At 31.3% G+C, this 16,350-nt stretch overlaps 2 protein-coding genes across 10 annotated transcripts in view; one reads left to right on the forward strand and one right to left on the reverse strand.

Moving 5' to 3' along the window:
* LOC115209141 (protein TANC2) overlaps window positions 1-5,505 on the forward strand; it is a 1,073,170-nt gene extending 1,067,665 nt beyond the window's left edge. For all 8 annotated transcript variants that reach the window (XM_036501213.1, XM_029777300.2, XM_036501212.1 and 5 more), the window contains one exon: window positions 1,106-5,505. In XM_036501213.1, coding sequence (XP_036357106.1) covers window positions 1,106-1,415 — 310 coding nt within the window. In that variant the 3' untranslated portion in view covers window positions 1,416-5,505. The remainder of the gene's footprint in view (window positions 1-1,105) is intronic.
* Window positions 5,506-7,001: 1,496 nt separating this feature from the next.
* LOC115209908 (30S ribosomal protein S11) overlaps window positions 7,002-16,350 on the reverse strand; it is a 44,330-nt gene continuing 34,981 nt past the window's right edge. For both annotated transcript variants that reach the window (XM_036501214.1, XM_029778503.2), the window contains exons 5-9: window positions 13,729-13,754; window positions 11,301-11,375; window positions 9,450-9,515; window positions 8,146-8,253; window positions 7,002-7,045 (exon numbers count right to left, since the gene is read on the reverse strand). In XM_036501214.1, the coding sequence (XP_036357107.1) occupies window positions 8,146-8,253; window positions 9,450-9,515; window positions 11,301-11,375; window positions 13,729-13,754 (275 nt within the window). In that variant the 3' untranslated portion in view covers window positions 7,002-7,045. The remainder of the gene's footprint in view (window positions 7,046-8,145; window positions 8,254-9,449; window positions 9,516-11,300; window positions 11,376-13,728; window positions 13,755-16,350) is intronic.

A 16,350-nucleotide genomic window follows, 5' to 3' on the forward strand; every position in this document is an offset into this window, starting at 1 on the left:
GCATAAAGAAGGGGATGTTCCGCTAGATATACTGAGATATCTTAGGCATGTTGTTTGTGCCTGCTGTATTGCTGTATTTTGGTTATGGCTGTCTACAGTTGTCCATGGGTATATAACATATAATTAAAATCATATATATATATATATAAAGAGAGGTTGTGTGATTGAGAAGATTGTTTCCCGAACATGTGGTCATGACTTCAGTCCCACAGCATGGTATCATGGGCAAATGTCTCCTACTATAAGCCCTGGGCAGATCAAAACCTTGTAGGGAGGTTTACCTGTGGAAACTGAAAGAAGCTTGATGTGTGTGTGTGTCAGCATTTGTCTTAACTAGTGTTGATTTGTTTACATTCTCATGACTTAGCAGTTCTGCAAAAGAGGCTGATAGAATGAATAACAGGCTTTAAAAATAAGTACTGCAGCCAATTTGACTATACCCATCGAGATGATGCTCTATCATTGCTGCAGTCCAATGAATGAAACAAGTAAAAGATAAAACATATTTACATTTGCACCTTTTTACCATGTCAGCCAATCATCTGGCTTTGCACTTTTTGAAGACATAAAAAAATCAGGTAAGCTTAGTGACAGAAATGGCATCCAACTATAAAAGAGTGCCTCCATAATATATTCAACTAACCCATGCTACGGATAAAGGATAAAGTTCCTTCCCAAGTCATATAGACTCATAGAGCCAATTTTTGTGGTATATATATATATATATATATATTCCCCACTGGATGGGATGTTGGTCTGTCACAAGATTACTCATTTTTGCCAGCTGAATGGACTGGAGCAACATGAAAATGAGATGTTTTGCTCAAGAACACAATGCATTGCTCAGTCCAGGAATTGAAACCACAATCTTACAATCAAGAGTCCAACACCCTAACCACTAAACCATGTTCTTCTACAAGCATGGAAAAAAAACAAAAACATCCATCTAAAAATGAATGAATGAATTCCATGTTTGTTAAATATCCATAAAGTCAAGTGATTAACTCCATATATCAATGTCAACTTCTAGTTTTAATTAAAATACTTTAACCCAGAAAACATTTCATGTATATATTTTAAAATTTAAATTTTATTTGATTTTCAGACAATATGATAGTGCTCTAGAGGACCTAAAACAAGCAGTGTTTTTAGTCCCTAACAATGCAGAACTTCAACGTTTATTGTTAAGGTTACGCAGTGAATGTCTGGAGCAAGCTAACATCTTGAAAGAAACACCAAGTGAAAGCACAGATGTACAGTCTACCACTGTACTACCTGTTGAAACCAATAACACTTCTGCTGCTGCCATTACAGAACCTGCCCCTGCTGTTACCATTATACATCCTGAAACTGAAGATGGAGAAGTTTGTTCAAGTTCATCTGTTGTTACCTATAGGGAAGAAACAGCCCTCTGATATTTTGCACATAAAATCCTCTAGATTTATCACAGAATTAAGGTTTAAAAGGGGATATTCTGTGATTTGTATTTTTTCTCCCCCAATTCAAAAGTACAAAGCAATATATTTCTTTGAAGGATATTCTGAAGATTTTCAAGAGAGGAAGTCTTAAATTTTGCCAACTCTATTTATTAAAACATTAGAAGTAATATTATTTGGATAAGTAAACTAGGAGTACAAAGAAAGTAGGGTATTCAGTAAATATTTAAATTCTTTTACTGAATATTTTGATTGCATCATTGGATCTTTCAGTTGAACACATTTCAAACAAAAATCATCTGCAAGTTATTTAAGCATAGTTTGAAACTGTTCTTGTTTCATTTTTTTTCTCCCAAATAAAACAATAACTTATTTGTAAAGATTTTTAAAACCACCTTCTTGACATTAACTGATATCTTTTGAAATATATAACTTCTTGATTTAAAGTAATGAATGGCAGTTGATTGCTTTTACTTATGATAAATATTATAATTGTTAATTATTAACATGTTAAAAAATTGTTTTACATGTATATCTTTGTTCAACAAGCTGTGATGTCAAATTAAATTTTATTTTTTTGTCATAAATACTTATTTTAATCTAAAAACATAAAACTAATTCATTTAGTGAACTTAATTTTTTTTTCCGGTCAATTTGCTGTCAGAAAGATAATATATAGTAAAAGTTATCAGAAACTATATATATATTATATATATATATATATATTATATATATATATATATATATATATACACACACACATATATATATATATAAATATATATGTATAATATTCCAGCTGCATGTTCCTTTATTAAAGAATTTTAAATTCTAATTACTTTTGATTTTTAAAATGTTTGAAATTTATATTCCTTTCTAGTTATTTGCTCTAGCGCAAAGAAAATGTGAATATTCTTTGAAAATTAGAAAAAAATATTCTTGGCTGTTAGTAGAAAAAAGATATTTGTTATGAATTGTATGGCTTCTCCCCTCAGCCAAATCCTGCCATGATTTCTTAATATATAACTCACTGTGATCAAGATAAGCTGTTTTGAGTATTTTCTTTTCCAAATTTGTTTTTAAATCCTTTGCAAATTAACGTAAAAGGAGAAAATTAACTATCTAAGTCTGTGCTAATTAAACCAAACCAAATGCATGTAAATTTTCATTTTTTTTTTTATCTACAAACTGTCAATTTCTTTAATCATACACAACAGACGCAAAAATACATAGATGTGACTCCTTCTCAATGAAAATCTTTTGATTATCCTATGAAAAAAAAAATCATTTAAAATAAAAGCTGTTTTTAAGATACTAGCTTTGCTCAGAGAAGAGATATTTGTTGACACCATATCCTTAAAGGCTAAATGAATGAATAATCTTAATTTTTGTTTTTAAATCTGCTCTCTTTGAGAATATAATAGTAAGTTGTATAGTCATGCCAAATAAAGTATTTATTTTATTACATATATGCACCAAATTGACAACAGATTATTTTCTATTTCTAGCAAAGAAAAATTTGTTCACATTTCATTTCCTTTGCTAAGTATGGAAAACTAATCTTTACATGGGGAAACTTTTGTCTTTAAAAAACTGCTAATCGAGATAAACATATTTAAAAAATTGTAGATTTATGGTTTATATTAAATTTATATGCCTGAACGTTTATTTATTTTTTGTTTATTTTGATGGGGTGGGGTCTTGTGTATTATATATCAATTAGATATGATGCGAAAAACATCTTACAAACAAATCTCTACAAAATGTAGTAAAATTAATTTTGGTTTCATCTACAATAAAATATTTAGTTAGCTGGAATTATATTACGTTAATGAAGTATGGCTTACGAGAGAGACAAGACTTAACTGATTCATTACTCGATGAAAATGATCTTGAAAGAGAAAACAAAATTTCATTTCATTTTTTATTTTTACAATTACATTTAATATAGCTGTTATAAAAACAATATTTAGTCTTATTAACATTGGCAACAGAATAACAAGTCAATGATGCTAAAAAGGGAATCAAATGAATCTATTTTTATACCATTTGTATTTGATATCCTACTCTTCTGCCATTTTATTATTTGTGACCAGCTTATTTTGTTGCCTGGTTAACACAACTCTAAAGCACATACACATGTTAATATATTCTTAAAAATGGGAAATATATGTAACTCCAATGAATGTAACCTGCAGCCTGATTGTATTACTTGTAACAAAATAGAGCAGATTTTTAAACGCTAACTAAGATCAATTTCCTTGTTTAAAACAATAAACAAAAAGGTAAATTTTGTGCTTAATTTTCGTGTACTGATGGTCTTTTATAACAAAGACCATCAAATTACTGTCTTTCAGGAGAACTGGTCTGCCTAATATCTCTTATCTTCAACAAAGTGTAGGCTGTTGCGTGATAAACTGGTTCACAGCAGATTAGAATATATTTTATTGTTCTGTACACTACACCAATTCTTCTAACTTGCTACCAGGTAATAATGGCTCAGTTTTCTCTTGTTACAATATTTGATGAAAACAAAAAGAAGCACTCTGTATAAACAAATCTTGAGACTTGTAAAAATCCCATTCATAGCTGATATAATTGATGTTAATTCTCTGAGTGAATCTCCAGGGTCTCTATGATACATTTTCTTAAAAGCTTTATATAAGTAAACAAGCCCATTCCATTGGTCAGATCTCAATTATAATTGTACAGTTCACATTTTTACAAAAAATATTTCAATCCTTAAAGCTAATGATCTATACGTAAAATATATATAATTAATTTATAATTCTGAATCATTGAAACCATGTCAGTAATGTTAATTTTTCAATTAAAAATTAACAATACAAGATTCCTAATATTTAAATGAAAACAGCTTACAAAACTAGTTTTCTGAAGATGAACAGATTGATCTTAAGAAAATCAAATTACTCTTTTAAAAGCTGGAGTATTTCACACGCAGCTAAATTCTCTCATAAATGAGAAATTATCCTATTGAATTATAATATAATTATGAAATTAATTAAAATATATACTTCCTATATCTGTACATTATTTATTTTTATCATTATGCTCATGACTGAGGTTAGACATCATTGGTTTTAGGGGCAAATCTTTTATCTCATCGAATAAATTTGTTACAAATATGTAACAATGTCCAGCATGATAATATGAAGCAAGTTCATATGTGTTTAGTAAACGATGATATAAAACACTAAAGCTTTTGAATTTCGAGAAGATTATAAAATGTAGGGACCAAGCAAATAAGTTATATTACATACCTATGCTTGTTAATATCTTTCACATTTTATTTCCTTGCTTAACCAGCTTGCTCTTTGAATAGGTTGGTTAAGCAAGGCTGTCCATATAGGTTCAAAGACTTTCAAATTTTAAATGGGAAAGGTTGTTATAAGATTTAACAAATTTTGACTGCTACATTGAAAAGCAGTTTGTGGTGCTCTGAACTTCACATATTAAACAAAATATTTGGTTAATTTGAGTCTTCTGGTTATGAAAGGATTTCAGTTTAGTTGCTTTTGCAAACTCAAGTAGTATGAGTCAAGCTGCATGTTATATAATTTTTCAAAAGTGTTATTTTCAAAACGATATACCCCACTCCCACTAAAAAATTATTTCAAACAAAGCTGCTCTATAGTTAGGACCCTGCTGTGTCATTATTATTCTGGTACCAAGTATTGTTTATTAAAGAGAAAAAAGATTTTGAAAAGTTATTTCTCTTTAGTTTTTCTCCCAGACTACCAAGTGTTTGGGTAAGTGATTGTATCCAGGCTGCTGTATACCTGTTGTTTGTTGTCATTTCCTGTTATGATGGTTGTAAACATTGTTGAAGCTGAGAATAATCATGTCAACTTAAAGCTGTGCAGGTTTGTTCGCTAGTGCCTTCCTAGAAGTCTTGCTCGGATCTATACCTGGAACCAAATCAACGTCCTTCCTTTCATTTCTGTTTGGTCACTTGGACCATAACAGTAAGCCATTAAATCAGGCTGCAGACATGTTTACTGTTGAAACTTGTAGTCAGTGCTTGTAAATACACTTGTTTGACCCTTGATTTTTTTGTCTGTTATTTTTTATTTATTTTCTTCAATCTCATTTGACAATATTTTCTAGGTAACTTACATTGCATTCTGTTGTCATTCAATGACCAATTATTATAACTGTTTGCTAAGTGAATTTGTGTTGTTGTTTTTTTTTAAATATACAAATTGCTCTAATATTTTTTGGTACAAATATTTTTATTATCTTAGAATTAGATTTTAAAAAAATATTTAGTATATTAACAGCAAATGGATTGGTTCCGCTCATCCCCTTGAAAAGCAATATTAGCTTTTGAATGTGCAATATTTGAGCTGAAATGTTATATCGGTTGTGACTCAAAACAGCTTTCTTAAGTATTGCTTTTATCCTTTGCTAATTCACATTAGTCAATAGTAAATATAATGCAATGCTATTAATTTTTAATATCATTATTAATTTCCAGCTCTTTATGTTCAATTCCTACTGAGGTTAACTTTATTTTATCAACCCTGGAGGGATGAAAAGGCAAAGTACCAGTCAAGTACTGGAGTTGATAGAATTGACTCCTCAAACCTGCTGGCCTTATGCCATAATTCGAAACAATTATTATTATTTTAAATAATCCTGGTGATGTATAAATAAGGAAGAAAAATTTATCTTTTTAACTCATTTGTGGTCTTGGAAATTCTGATTTATTACTATCTGTTTATTACTAATAAATAGAATTTTTCTTCTTTCCATTTAGATTAATAATTAACAGTGCAAGAAATTATTTCAAACTGATAAAGATCAGAAGTTTAAAAGTTCATTTATCTAACACATTCGTTATATTTTCATGTCAAATCTAATCCAAGAAATTTGTAGTTTAATTTTAAAATGTTTCCTCATAGATTTCTCTTTAGAAAAAAAAAAAGTTCATTCAAAGCTGAAAATTAATTTACCATTATCATTGTTCTCCAGCATTTATTGATACTCTACTTTTACAAGAACCACAAAGGTTTATATGCCAACTAAACCATTTTCTTCAAACCTACACAAAGAAAATTAATCTAACGGGCAACTTAAAGCAAGGGAGGTAACACACACATTTTATATATATATATATATATATATATATATATATATATATATATTTGACAGAATTATTCAGGGAAGTACTCCCAAATTATTATTTATAAAAATGTATTTGTTTGCACAAATTTTAAATTGTTTTCAACACAGTGAGAAATTCACATTAAATATATTATACTGTATTTATGTTATTGTGATAACCTCACAATAGCAGATAATTATAGCTCAGGTCTGTCAACATATCCAAAATATAGTTTAATCCTTGCTTTTACAACCTCACAGTCCCTAAATATTCAATTGTCTTAAGTAAATAAAAGAAAACTTTCTTAAGCCAAGTAATACTAAGCTTACATGAAGATTTAATATCTCCTCTTATTTTAGAACAGATTTGATGAGAGAAGAAAAAAATGGAATTTGAATAATCAAGAACAAGTCTAATAATAATAATATGAACACTTATTGAAAAACAATTAGTTTTATTGTAATATATACACTACTCTCATCTGAAAATAGAAAATAAATGTAGTTAATAATTTTAGAAAATATTTAATATTTTTTCATAACAAATAGTTAAAGATATTAAATACCAAGATTTTACAATAAGAACAACAAAAATCTCATTTATTTTGTTGTTTGTCAATGCAATATTTTCTTTTTATATAGTCACAAAAAGATCTAACAGAATGATTTGCCTAATCCAGGCCCGTGTATTGCAAGTTACAGACAAACTGTACTTAAGTCATAGATCCAGCAAAACCCATTTTAATAATGGGATTGAACCATCAATCCTTCAACCAATAGTAGACTAAAATTTTATCAATCCAGCCAGTCACAGCTCTATTATCAATCATTTACTACGTTAATTGCTGAAGTGTTGAGTCAGTTTTAAAAATGTTAAAATTTGGCTCCTTTAATAACTGTTTTTCTCAAAGAGTTCATTAGGTATTAATTGGAATCTCTTTCATCAAGATTTTTTGACTCTTGTTTTAAGCAAACCTAAATTATTTATTCCTTAAACTGCAAATTCAATAAATAGATAAAACTTATTTCATTCATCTATCAGTTTAGCAGGTTTTCTGTCATTAATGATTCTGATTCATTGTCATGCACCCAGTGGCTTCTGCACCATACAAGACTAAGTTTCCATCATTCGGAAAATAGGTTCTATACTTTCTAGTTAACATTGCTTGTCATGCCATTGTGCTTCTGCAGTCACTTTTTGTATTAGCTATTCTTTAAGCATGATATATTGCTTGGTAATGCTGAACCTTTCATAAACCTTAGGGTTTTTTTATTCCAATGATATGCAACACTAGTTTCGGTTGTTGTACTAAGAAAAAAAATTCTTGGTTAGGACATTCATTTATAGTGTGTAACTTTACCAAAACATTCTGGCATTTCCCATAATCTGATAAATTAAGGCACATGATAGATAAATTGCCCTGTGCAAAGATACAACAAAATGTCTGTAGTTGGACATCTACTTCAGTCAATATTTCATTAATTTATCCAGTTAGTCATTTCAATTGAATATTACTAGTTAGATTAAAGAAATAAAATAGATTTTGTCTATTTCAAATAACAAATCTAAAAGAACTCTTACCTAAAGTCGTCTCTGTTTACGAGGTCGCTCATTGCAATAGGTGATAGGTGTTGTATCAGTCAAAGATACAATATTTAAACCAGCTAACTGTAAACCCTTTATTGCAGGCTGAAAATAAAAATATTTTTGATATTAATTATTAAATGGAAAAAAGAAGAAATGTAAATGCTATACATGATGTCTGTCCATATAATTTAGAAATGTACCTACAGATGTTCAAATTCAAGATTAGCTTTCTAATTTATTTCTTGCCAAGTGGTTTATAGCTGAAGTTACTAAAGCAAGTTGAGATGCAATAAATTCTATTTCACACACACAGACATGGTTTCTTGTGAGAAACCATAGTTTCCATAAACTGAAAAATGAAATAAAGAAGCACTTTTGTTTAACATCAGGTCAACCATCATTGAACAAATGACACTACCATTTTTTTTTTTTTCAGGTATCTTGTATGTAATATTACACTACCTAATGTAGTTTTAGTTACTATTTTTTAAGAAGATGTGATTCAAAAGGAAATTTAGCTGCTGACTCTAACAGGTCAAACAGTCATCTAGTGGCTTCCATGTTGGCTCAAGATTCTACGTACCTGTTTACCCTGCTAACTGCAGCAGCTAAATCCTCTCAACAAACTTCCTAATTAATAAAGATGGGGACAGCCACACCTAAAACGTATCTTGCAATATGATAGCCACACCTGGAATTTTAGCTCATGCAATGAAAGTTGACCTAAATTGACAAATAAACATTTCAAATTTGCAGAGCAGGACAAGCAGGTTATTAGATATCCAATCACTTCCATTCATATTTAATTTAAAATTAGGAGTTACTGATTTTGATTTTAAATAAATCAGTGGGTTTTTTTTAGACAATGTATACACACAACTTAAACATACCAACACAATGTGTACATGTACATAAATCTTCATCGTGTATAAGTAAAATTTAAATTGATTCTTTAACCACAGGTTAATTGCCTATCTTCACATTGAGTTACACAAAAACATACAGGTATCTTGTGTAAATGTTACAATTTTAAATGTGTAAATGTGTGTGAACCATGACAACTATTACAGTATATTTCTTAGTGAACAGAGTTCAAAACACCATTTAGATTTGGAACCACTTCACCAAAACTACACCTGCAATCTTGCACAGTTTTTTTTATAAAGACATTTTATGCGAATGTATCAAATACTCATTTAGTACAAAAACAATAAGCAATTCTCTATCAACAAATTTTTGAAGATAATTACATTAAATTACTTCAATTACATATAATAAAACAATAAAAGTATAATTACAAAGCGTCCTGGACCAATGCCTTGTACAGCTACTCGTACATTCTTTATACCTTCAGTGATGGCTTTCTGTGGAAGAAAAGTAAATTAGTATCTACATTACAAATCCATGATTAGCTCTCCATAAGAAAATTAACTATTTTTCTTTCTATTGAATTTCAGTTTATGTAATTACATAGACGTGATTGAAATAGTTGGACCATGAGAACATGGTGGAAGAGTATTAGAAGCAAGACTGATTAGATGTCAGTGTAGAAGTTACTTAAGACATATTCATAAACAAGCATAAAATCACTACACAGTGACCTCTATCACTACCTGTTTACTCCCATCTAACACTCTTAGGAAAGCATTTACTTTTTCATTCCCTCCCATGACCCACTGTCATTATTCTTACTTATGCTCTTCTTTTTGTTCTTTGAGAGTTTGCTCTAGTACCCTATTACTACCTACCTTCTATCTTTTTCTGCTCTGTATCTCCTCTATAGGAAGACACCTGTGCTTGTCCCTCTATCATATTTTAAACCTTTCAACACCTGGCATAAAGCTGCCCAACATCACCTTCACCTCCCAAATACTTCCTCTTAGTATTAGGTTTTTTTCCTTTCGTTTTCCTTTGTTCTTTTCTGTCCTGCAAATTACATGGCAACCTCCCTAGAGCTGGTAGCATGAAAAAAGCACACAGTACACTCTGTAAAGTAATTGCTATTAGGAAGGACATCTAACCATAGAAACCAAGCCAAAGATGACATTGGATCTCCATACAGATAAGTAGCTTACTGGTTCCCTGTCAAACCATCCAACCCATGCCAGCATGGAAAGAAGACTTTAAAAGATGGTGATTATAAGAATTAATTTGAACCAGAAAAGGACAACTGCCCAATTAATGAGGAATTTAAAGTACATTTCCCTGGTAGGGCAACAGTGGGAGACAGTATGACTAATTATACTACAAAGTGCCTGCCATTTTTTCTCTCTCAAATTAAATCTATTTTTTCAGTGCCAACTGATCAGTTACTTAGCATAGCAAGATAGGTTATAACAACATATTCAAATATGATATATACTTATATCCAACGTAATGTACTCCAACTTAAAGAATTAACTGCTAATTTTTTTAAAATCTTAAATGTAAAATTACTGTATCAAAAATTAGGTTAAAAAAATATGGGAGTTTCTTATACATGGATAGTATTATTAGCCCTTACAAAACATTTTTTCCAAATTTTAAACCCCAAAAATTAAGGGAATCCTTATATACACGTTAAAATATGGTATATTAGACATTATGAGCACTAATTTGAGAAAGGAAAGAGCAACAGGCCCACTGGAAAAACTTCAACAATGTACCCATTGCTTGTCATTAGCAATTCTTTATAATAAAAATAAATACTGAAAATTAACCCAAAATTATGTCATTAAGCTATTTGTATATGAGAGGGATACAAGCATGAATGGTGCTTATTGCGTGCCACCAGCACGGGAGCCAGTCAAGCGGCACTGGATTCAGCCACAACTACAATTTCCATTTGAATGTGATTTGATTTGATTTGATTTGGTTTTACTTGACTCACTAGTTCTCCTCAAGTACAGCATGTCGCCCGACGATTCAAAGGTACTTTTTAAATGGGCTGGTTATGCGACACTGGTGTAGGCTACGGCTGTGATTTCACTTTTCTTGCCAGGTCAGGAAAATGTATTATCCAGTTACAAAACATTTGTCATAGCTATTCATAAAACTGTCCAAATATTATATTTCCTTTTGTTCTTTTTACTTAGTTTTGTCTGGGATATTTTCAAAAAACATACAAATATATTTTAAATATACCAAATGATAAAACAAAAACCACAAACCTCTCCAGCTGCCACTCCTGTTGCTTGTCCAGCAATATTTGTACCTTTTCTAGCATTTTGAAATCCTTCCGTTCCCTTTAAAAACAAAAAAAAACATAAATTATCAAGAATCATCAACAAAATTGTACACAAGGTGCAGGAGTGGCTGTGTGGTAAGAAGCTTGCTTCCCAACCACATGGTTTCAGGCTCAGTCCCATAACAAGGCATTTTGGACAAATGTCTTCTACTACAGCCTCAGGCCAACCAAAGTCTGCTGAGTCGATTTGGTAGATGGAAAATGAAAGAAGCTCATCGTATATATGTGTGTGTGTGTCTTCATGTCTCTGTTTGCCCCCCACCACCACCGCTTGACAACAGATCAAGTGTGTTTACATCCACATTACTTGGCAGTTTGGCAAAAGAAACCAATATAGTAAGAGCCAGGCTTAAAAAAAAAACAAAATAAGTATTGGGGCTGATTCATTCAACTAAAATTCCTCAAGGTGGTGCCCCAGAATGGCCACAGCCTAATGGCTGAAACAAAAAAATAAAAAGAAATAAAATTGTTGAGATGAGATTATAGTTGTTTAAATACCCAAAAGATTCCAAGGTCAATGTTTCTTTAAGCATGTTGTCCCTCATTGTGTGCTATAGCTGAATCTTACTTAGCTGTTACCTTCAACTTCAGACAAATGCAATGCATTGAGTGTCTCAGACTATTTCCTATTTGTGTTACTATTCACACAATGTTTCCTTTGCATTCTATTTGTACTAATTTCTAACAGATTTCTTGCCTAGTTTTCTTTAGTTGTTCAATCTTAGTTAAATGAATAGATATATTCTTTTTCTGGTTTTAGTCATTGAACTGCAGCCATAGGAGGGAACCACCTCCAGCAATTTAGTCAGTCATATCAATCACTGTACTTATTTCAGTCTGGTACTATTTTGTCGAGTGTTATTTGTTGAACTGATAAGTTATGTGACATAATGGGGCACACCATAAACTACAACAGTTTTTAGAGAAATAAAACACAGGACACACACAGACATACCAAATTATATACATGCATGTATGTTTTGTAAATTACACTTACAGGATATTGGACAACTCAAAGGCTATAGTAGAAGACACCTGCCCAAAGGGCCAAGCAGAATCATATGGCTGAGACTAAATGTCTTAATTACACAACCATGATGATGATGATGATGATGATGATGATGCCTATATGTATGTGTGTGTATGTGAGTGTAGCAATATAAAAGCTTAACCCTTTTGTTACCAACCCGGCTGAAACTGGCTCTGGCTCTGAGTACAAATGTCTTGTTTTCATAAGTTTTGAATTAAAATCTTCCATTAAACCTTAGTTACAATTTATGTTCCTAACACTAGCTGAATGATAACTAAGTTGTTTTACTAAATTCTTTGTTATATTTAAAGTAATTGAAAGAAACATAGAGCATCTCAAAATAAATACAGTAATGAAAGGGTTAAGAGGAAGCAAAAAATATACTGACATAAATGAAATAGATCGGAAACATATGATTAGTCAAGCAAAAAATAAACTGCAATAGTTGTAAATCATCTAAAAACAGAGATAAATAGATTTAATAACTATCTGAAGAACAAATAGCAACACGTGAATCAGATATCTATTAACTACTAAACATATGACACTTAACATTGTTTCTCCACCTCATATACTTTGTATATGTTTGTATACTTTTTAAATTTCCTTTTCACTTCATTTTCGTAATATTATAAAAGACAGAATTAATGAATTAATTAATTAAATAAAGAGAATAAAATCTCAGATGTACATTAGTGATGTAACTGACTATGATAAATCCAATAAATTTTATGAGTTGCTATAAAGATAGTCTCTTGCTCAATATGTTTAACCCTTTAGCATTCAGATTTCTCTGTCAAATTTAATAATTAATTCATTAATCAGTCATTACTGTCTTGCTTTGAGATTTTGATGATGTGATTGCCTATTTTCAGAATAACATTGTAGTGTAGTGATTTGAACTTAAAACAGGTAGAATATTTTGGTTGGATATGGTTAGTTTAAATGCTAAAGGGCTAGGAATAGCAACAAAACATATACTGATAGAGTGACTAATATTGAGGGTTGAGTGAAATTTATTGTAAAGTTCATATTAACTGAGAATCAAATGCTGGTTAAATATTAGGCAAAACTTGAATACCATGTCAATATGAACATTACAGTTAGCAGCTAAAACCCTAAAGGGATGTCAATTATGAAAGGATTACTTTATCAAAAAGCTTATACCGGCTTCTTTTTTGTTATATGAAATCTAAACAGTTTAAAAAACATAACTTTAAAATTGTTAATAAATTTAGTTTACTTAACAGAAAAACATATTTCAGAAATAAGCTGTAATTATAAGAATAAAATAAAATTTAACAAAATACTTAATACTTACACAAGACTTTAATATGAGGACATCTCCTGTGAAAACAAATAAACCCAGTTTTAATATATATATATATATATATATATATATGGATAGAGTGATAAACAGATAGACAGACAGACAGATTCATCAACATCATCATTTAATGCCCATGTTCCATGCTGGTATAGGTTGGATGGACTAACAGGATCCAGTGGGTCCTAATTCAGTATCTGCATTGGCATGGTTTCTATCAAAAGATACCCTTCCTAAAACCAACCACTATGCAAGGCTACAAAATAATGAAAGGGTGGCTTTACATGAGAAGATGAATAATTAAAGTGGTAGAAAAGGGGGTAGAACAGAACAGATTTCCTGCTGTAAAGGAGCTACAAAACTACTCACATTTTAGACAAGGAGCAGCTGGAGCTGGAAAGTGATAATAGTGGTGATGGGGTTCTAAGTGAATGGGGACTGAGGAACCAGGAGTATGGGTGTATGGAGGTTGCACACATGTGCACACATACACACACACACACATATAATTTGTTGAAAATAATCAACGTGTTCTCAAAAGAATAGAGAAATAAATGAAGAGCACTAAGTCTATTATATTTTCAGAAGCTCATTAAATGTTTAATTTTGAAAATTGATTATTAAATTCATGATATTTACCAACTATTAGTGAAGGTGTGTGTCCTTGAGTGAATGTATGTATTCTAGTGTTCAGGGTGTTGGGTCCACAGTAATAAAGTCAGGAGCTCAATTCCTAAACTGGGTAGGATGTTGTGTCCTTAAGCAGGGCACTTCATTGCACATTCATTCCAGTCTACTAAACTGAAATTAGTACCACATGACTGTTGGTGCAGCCCTGTCTCCCTCCCTCCAGCTGTTACATCTTTGTGTTGTGTATTCAAGGATGGGAGGGTTGAGAAGGTGTTTACTTGTGACTACACAGATATGTCAAAATAGTGAAAGCTCGGTACCAAATCATACTTGCATGTGATAGTTGTAGTTTAGTTTTAGAACCAATTATGGCTATCAATAAAAAGTAGTAAATCAATCAAGGCATTCTTAACGAAGCACAAAATGAAACAATTAAATACAATTCCTTTCACATAATCACTATGCAGAATCATTAATTAATACAACTGTAATTCAAAGGCTTGTTTCTAAATAGTTTCCTCATGTTAGTCAACTATTAATAATAACTGGATAAACTTTAATCCCATAAAGAGAATCAACTCTCCTCAGATGTACATTAGTGATGTCGCTGACTTTGATAAATCCAGTAGTTTTATGAGTTGCAATAAAGATAATCTCTTGCTCAATATACACCTGTTAAGACTCCATCTACTGCAATCCTCATTCTTCATTACTCTCCTTTCTAATGCTTTATCCTCTCCCTTGCCCACTGTACTATACATCTGCTGTATCTTTCATTACATCACCTGTGTACCAAGAGATGGTGCTGGAGCTAAATATGACTGCTGGGCATCACTCTCTATCCTCAATGTCAATCTTTATTGACATCTGTCACTCTCTCTTAGCACTGTCCAGCTCTATTGCTATTCATCATTCTCTCTCCCTCTCTCTCACTATCATCTATCTTTGTTATCTTTCAATCTTCCTCTCTTCTCCCTCTCCCTCTCTCACACACAAATAACTCAACTTTTGTTGACATATTTCACCCCCCTTCTATTATTCTTCCTACCCTCACTTCCTTAATGCTCTCTATTATCCTGTCTCCTCTTCACTCCTTCTTCCTCCACCATACTGTTGTTTTTCTATTCAGTCTACTTACCAAGCACCAATATGTTGTAGCTCTTCCTTCTCCCATCACACTATTTTTCTAATTATACCTGACCTCTCTCTAATCCCAGTGCTCTCTTATTTTCTCTTCTACTCACCCCTTTTAGTCACATTTGACTAGAGCAAACAATGTAGAATAGAAGGTAAATAAAACAGATTAGTAAGGATGCTTTAGTCTTACAGGGGATGAAACAGTTCTACTTATTCTGATACCATATATGCCTCCCAGTACACCCTGTAAAAAAGGTTGGCATTAGGAAAGGCATCTGGTCATAGAAAATAATACCAAATAATAGAATATGCAAGTGAACCATGGTCCTCTGACCCATATAGGTAGGGAGTAACTCCAAATAAGTACTAGCTTGCACCATAATTACTCATCCAACTCATGCTAGATGAATGACAATGATGATCTTAAAATGTATGAGTAAGAAATTGGAAGTGAAGGCTGCTTGTAAGAGAGAGAAATTAATGCAGAATTTTTCTTTCTTATTCATTTCTTTGAGATAAGTAAAATTTGTGCCATAATTATTAACTCTTGATAGGTTTGCATAAGAAGAATAAATCTGAGTTAAGGGAGAATGTAAATATTAAATGGAAGTTATTATTCAGATTACTAGATGTCATTAGTATAAGAATTGATAGATAAAAAGAAATAAAGGCCCTTAGGTATTCAGTGGCAACTAAATAAACACAATCATGAGCCCTGAGAACTTGATTTAATCTGATCAGATTAAATCATAAGTTCACAAATAGGACTATCAAAGGCTTTGTTAATATTAGCAGCAACAAACTGGTAAAAATAGTATTATGTTGATTAACTGGTTTACAATATGTACT

The sequence above is a fragment of the Octopus sinensis genome, linkage group LG3 (genome assembly GCF_006345805.1).
Source record: "Octopus sinensis linkage group LG3, ASM634580v1, whole genome shotgun sequence".
In the NCBI taxonomy this organism is placed as follows: domain Eukaryota; kingdom Metazoa; phylum Mollusca; class Cephalopoda; order Octopoda; family Octopodidae; genus Octopus; species Octopus sinensis.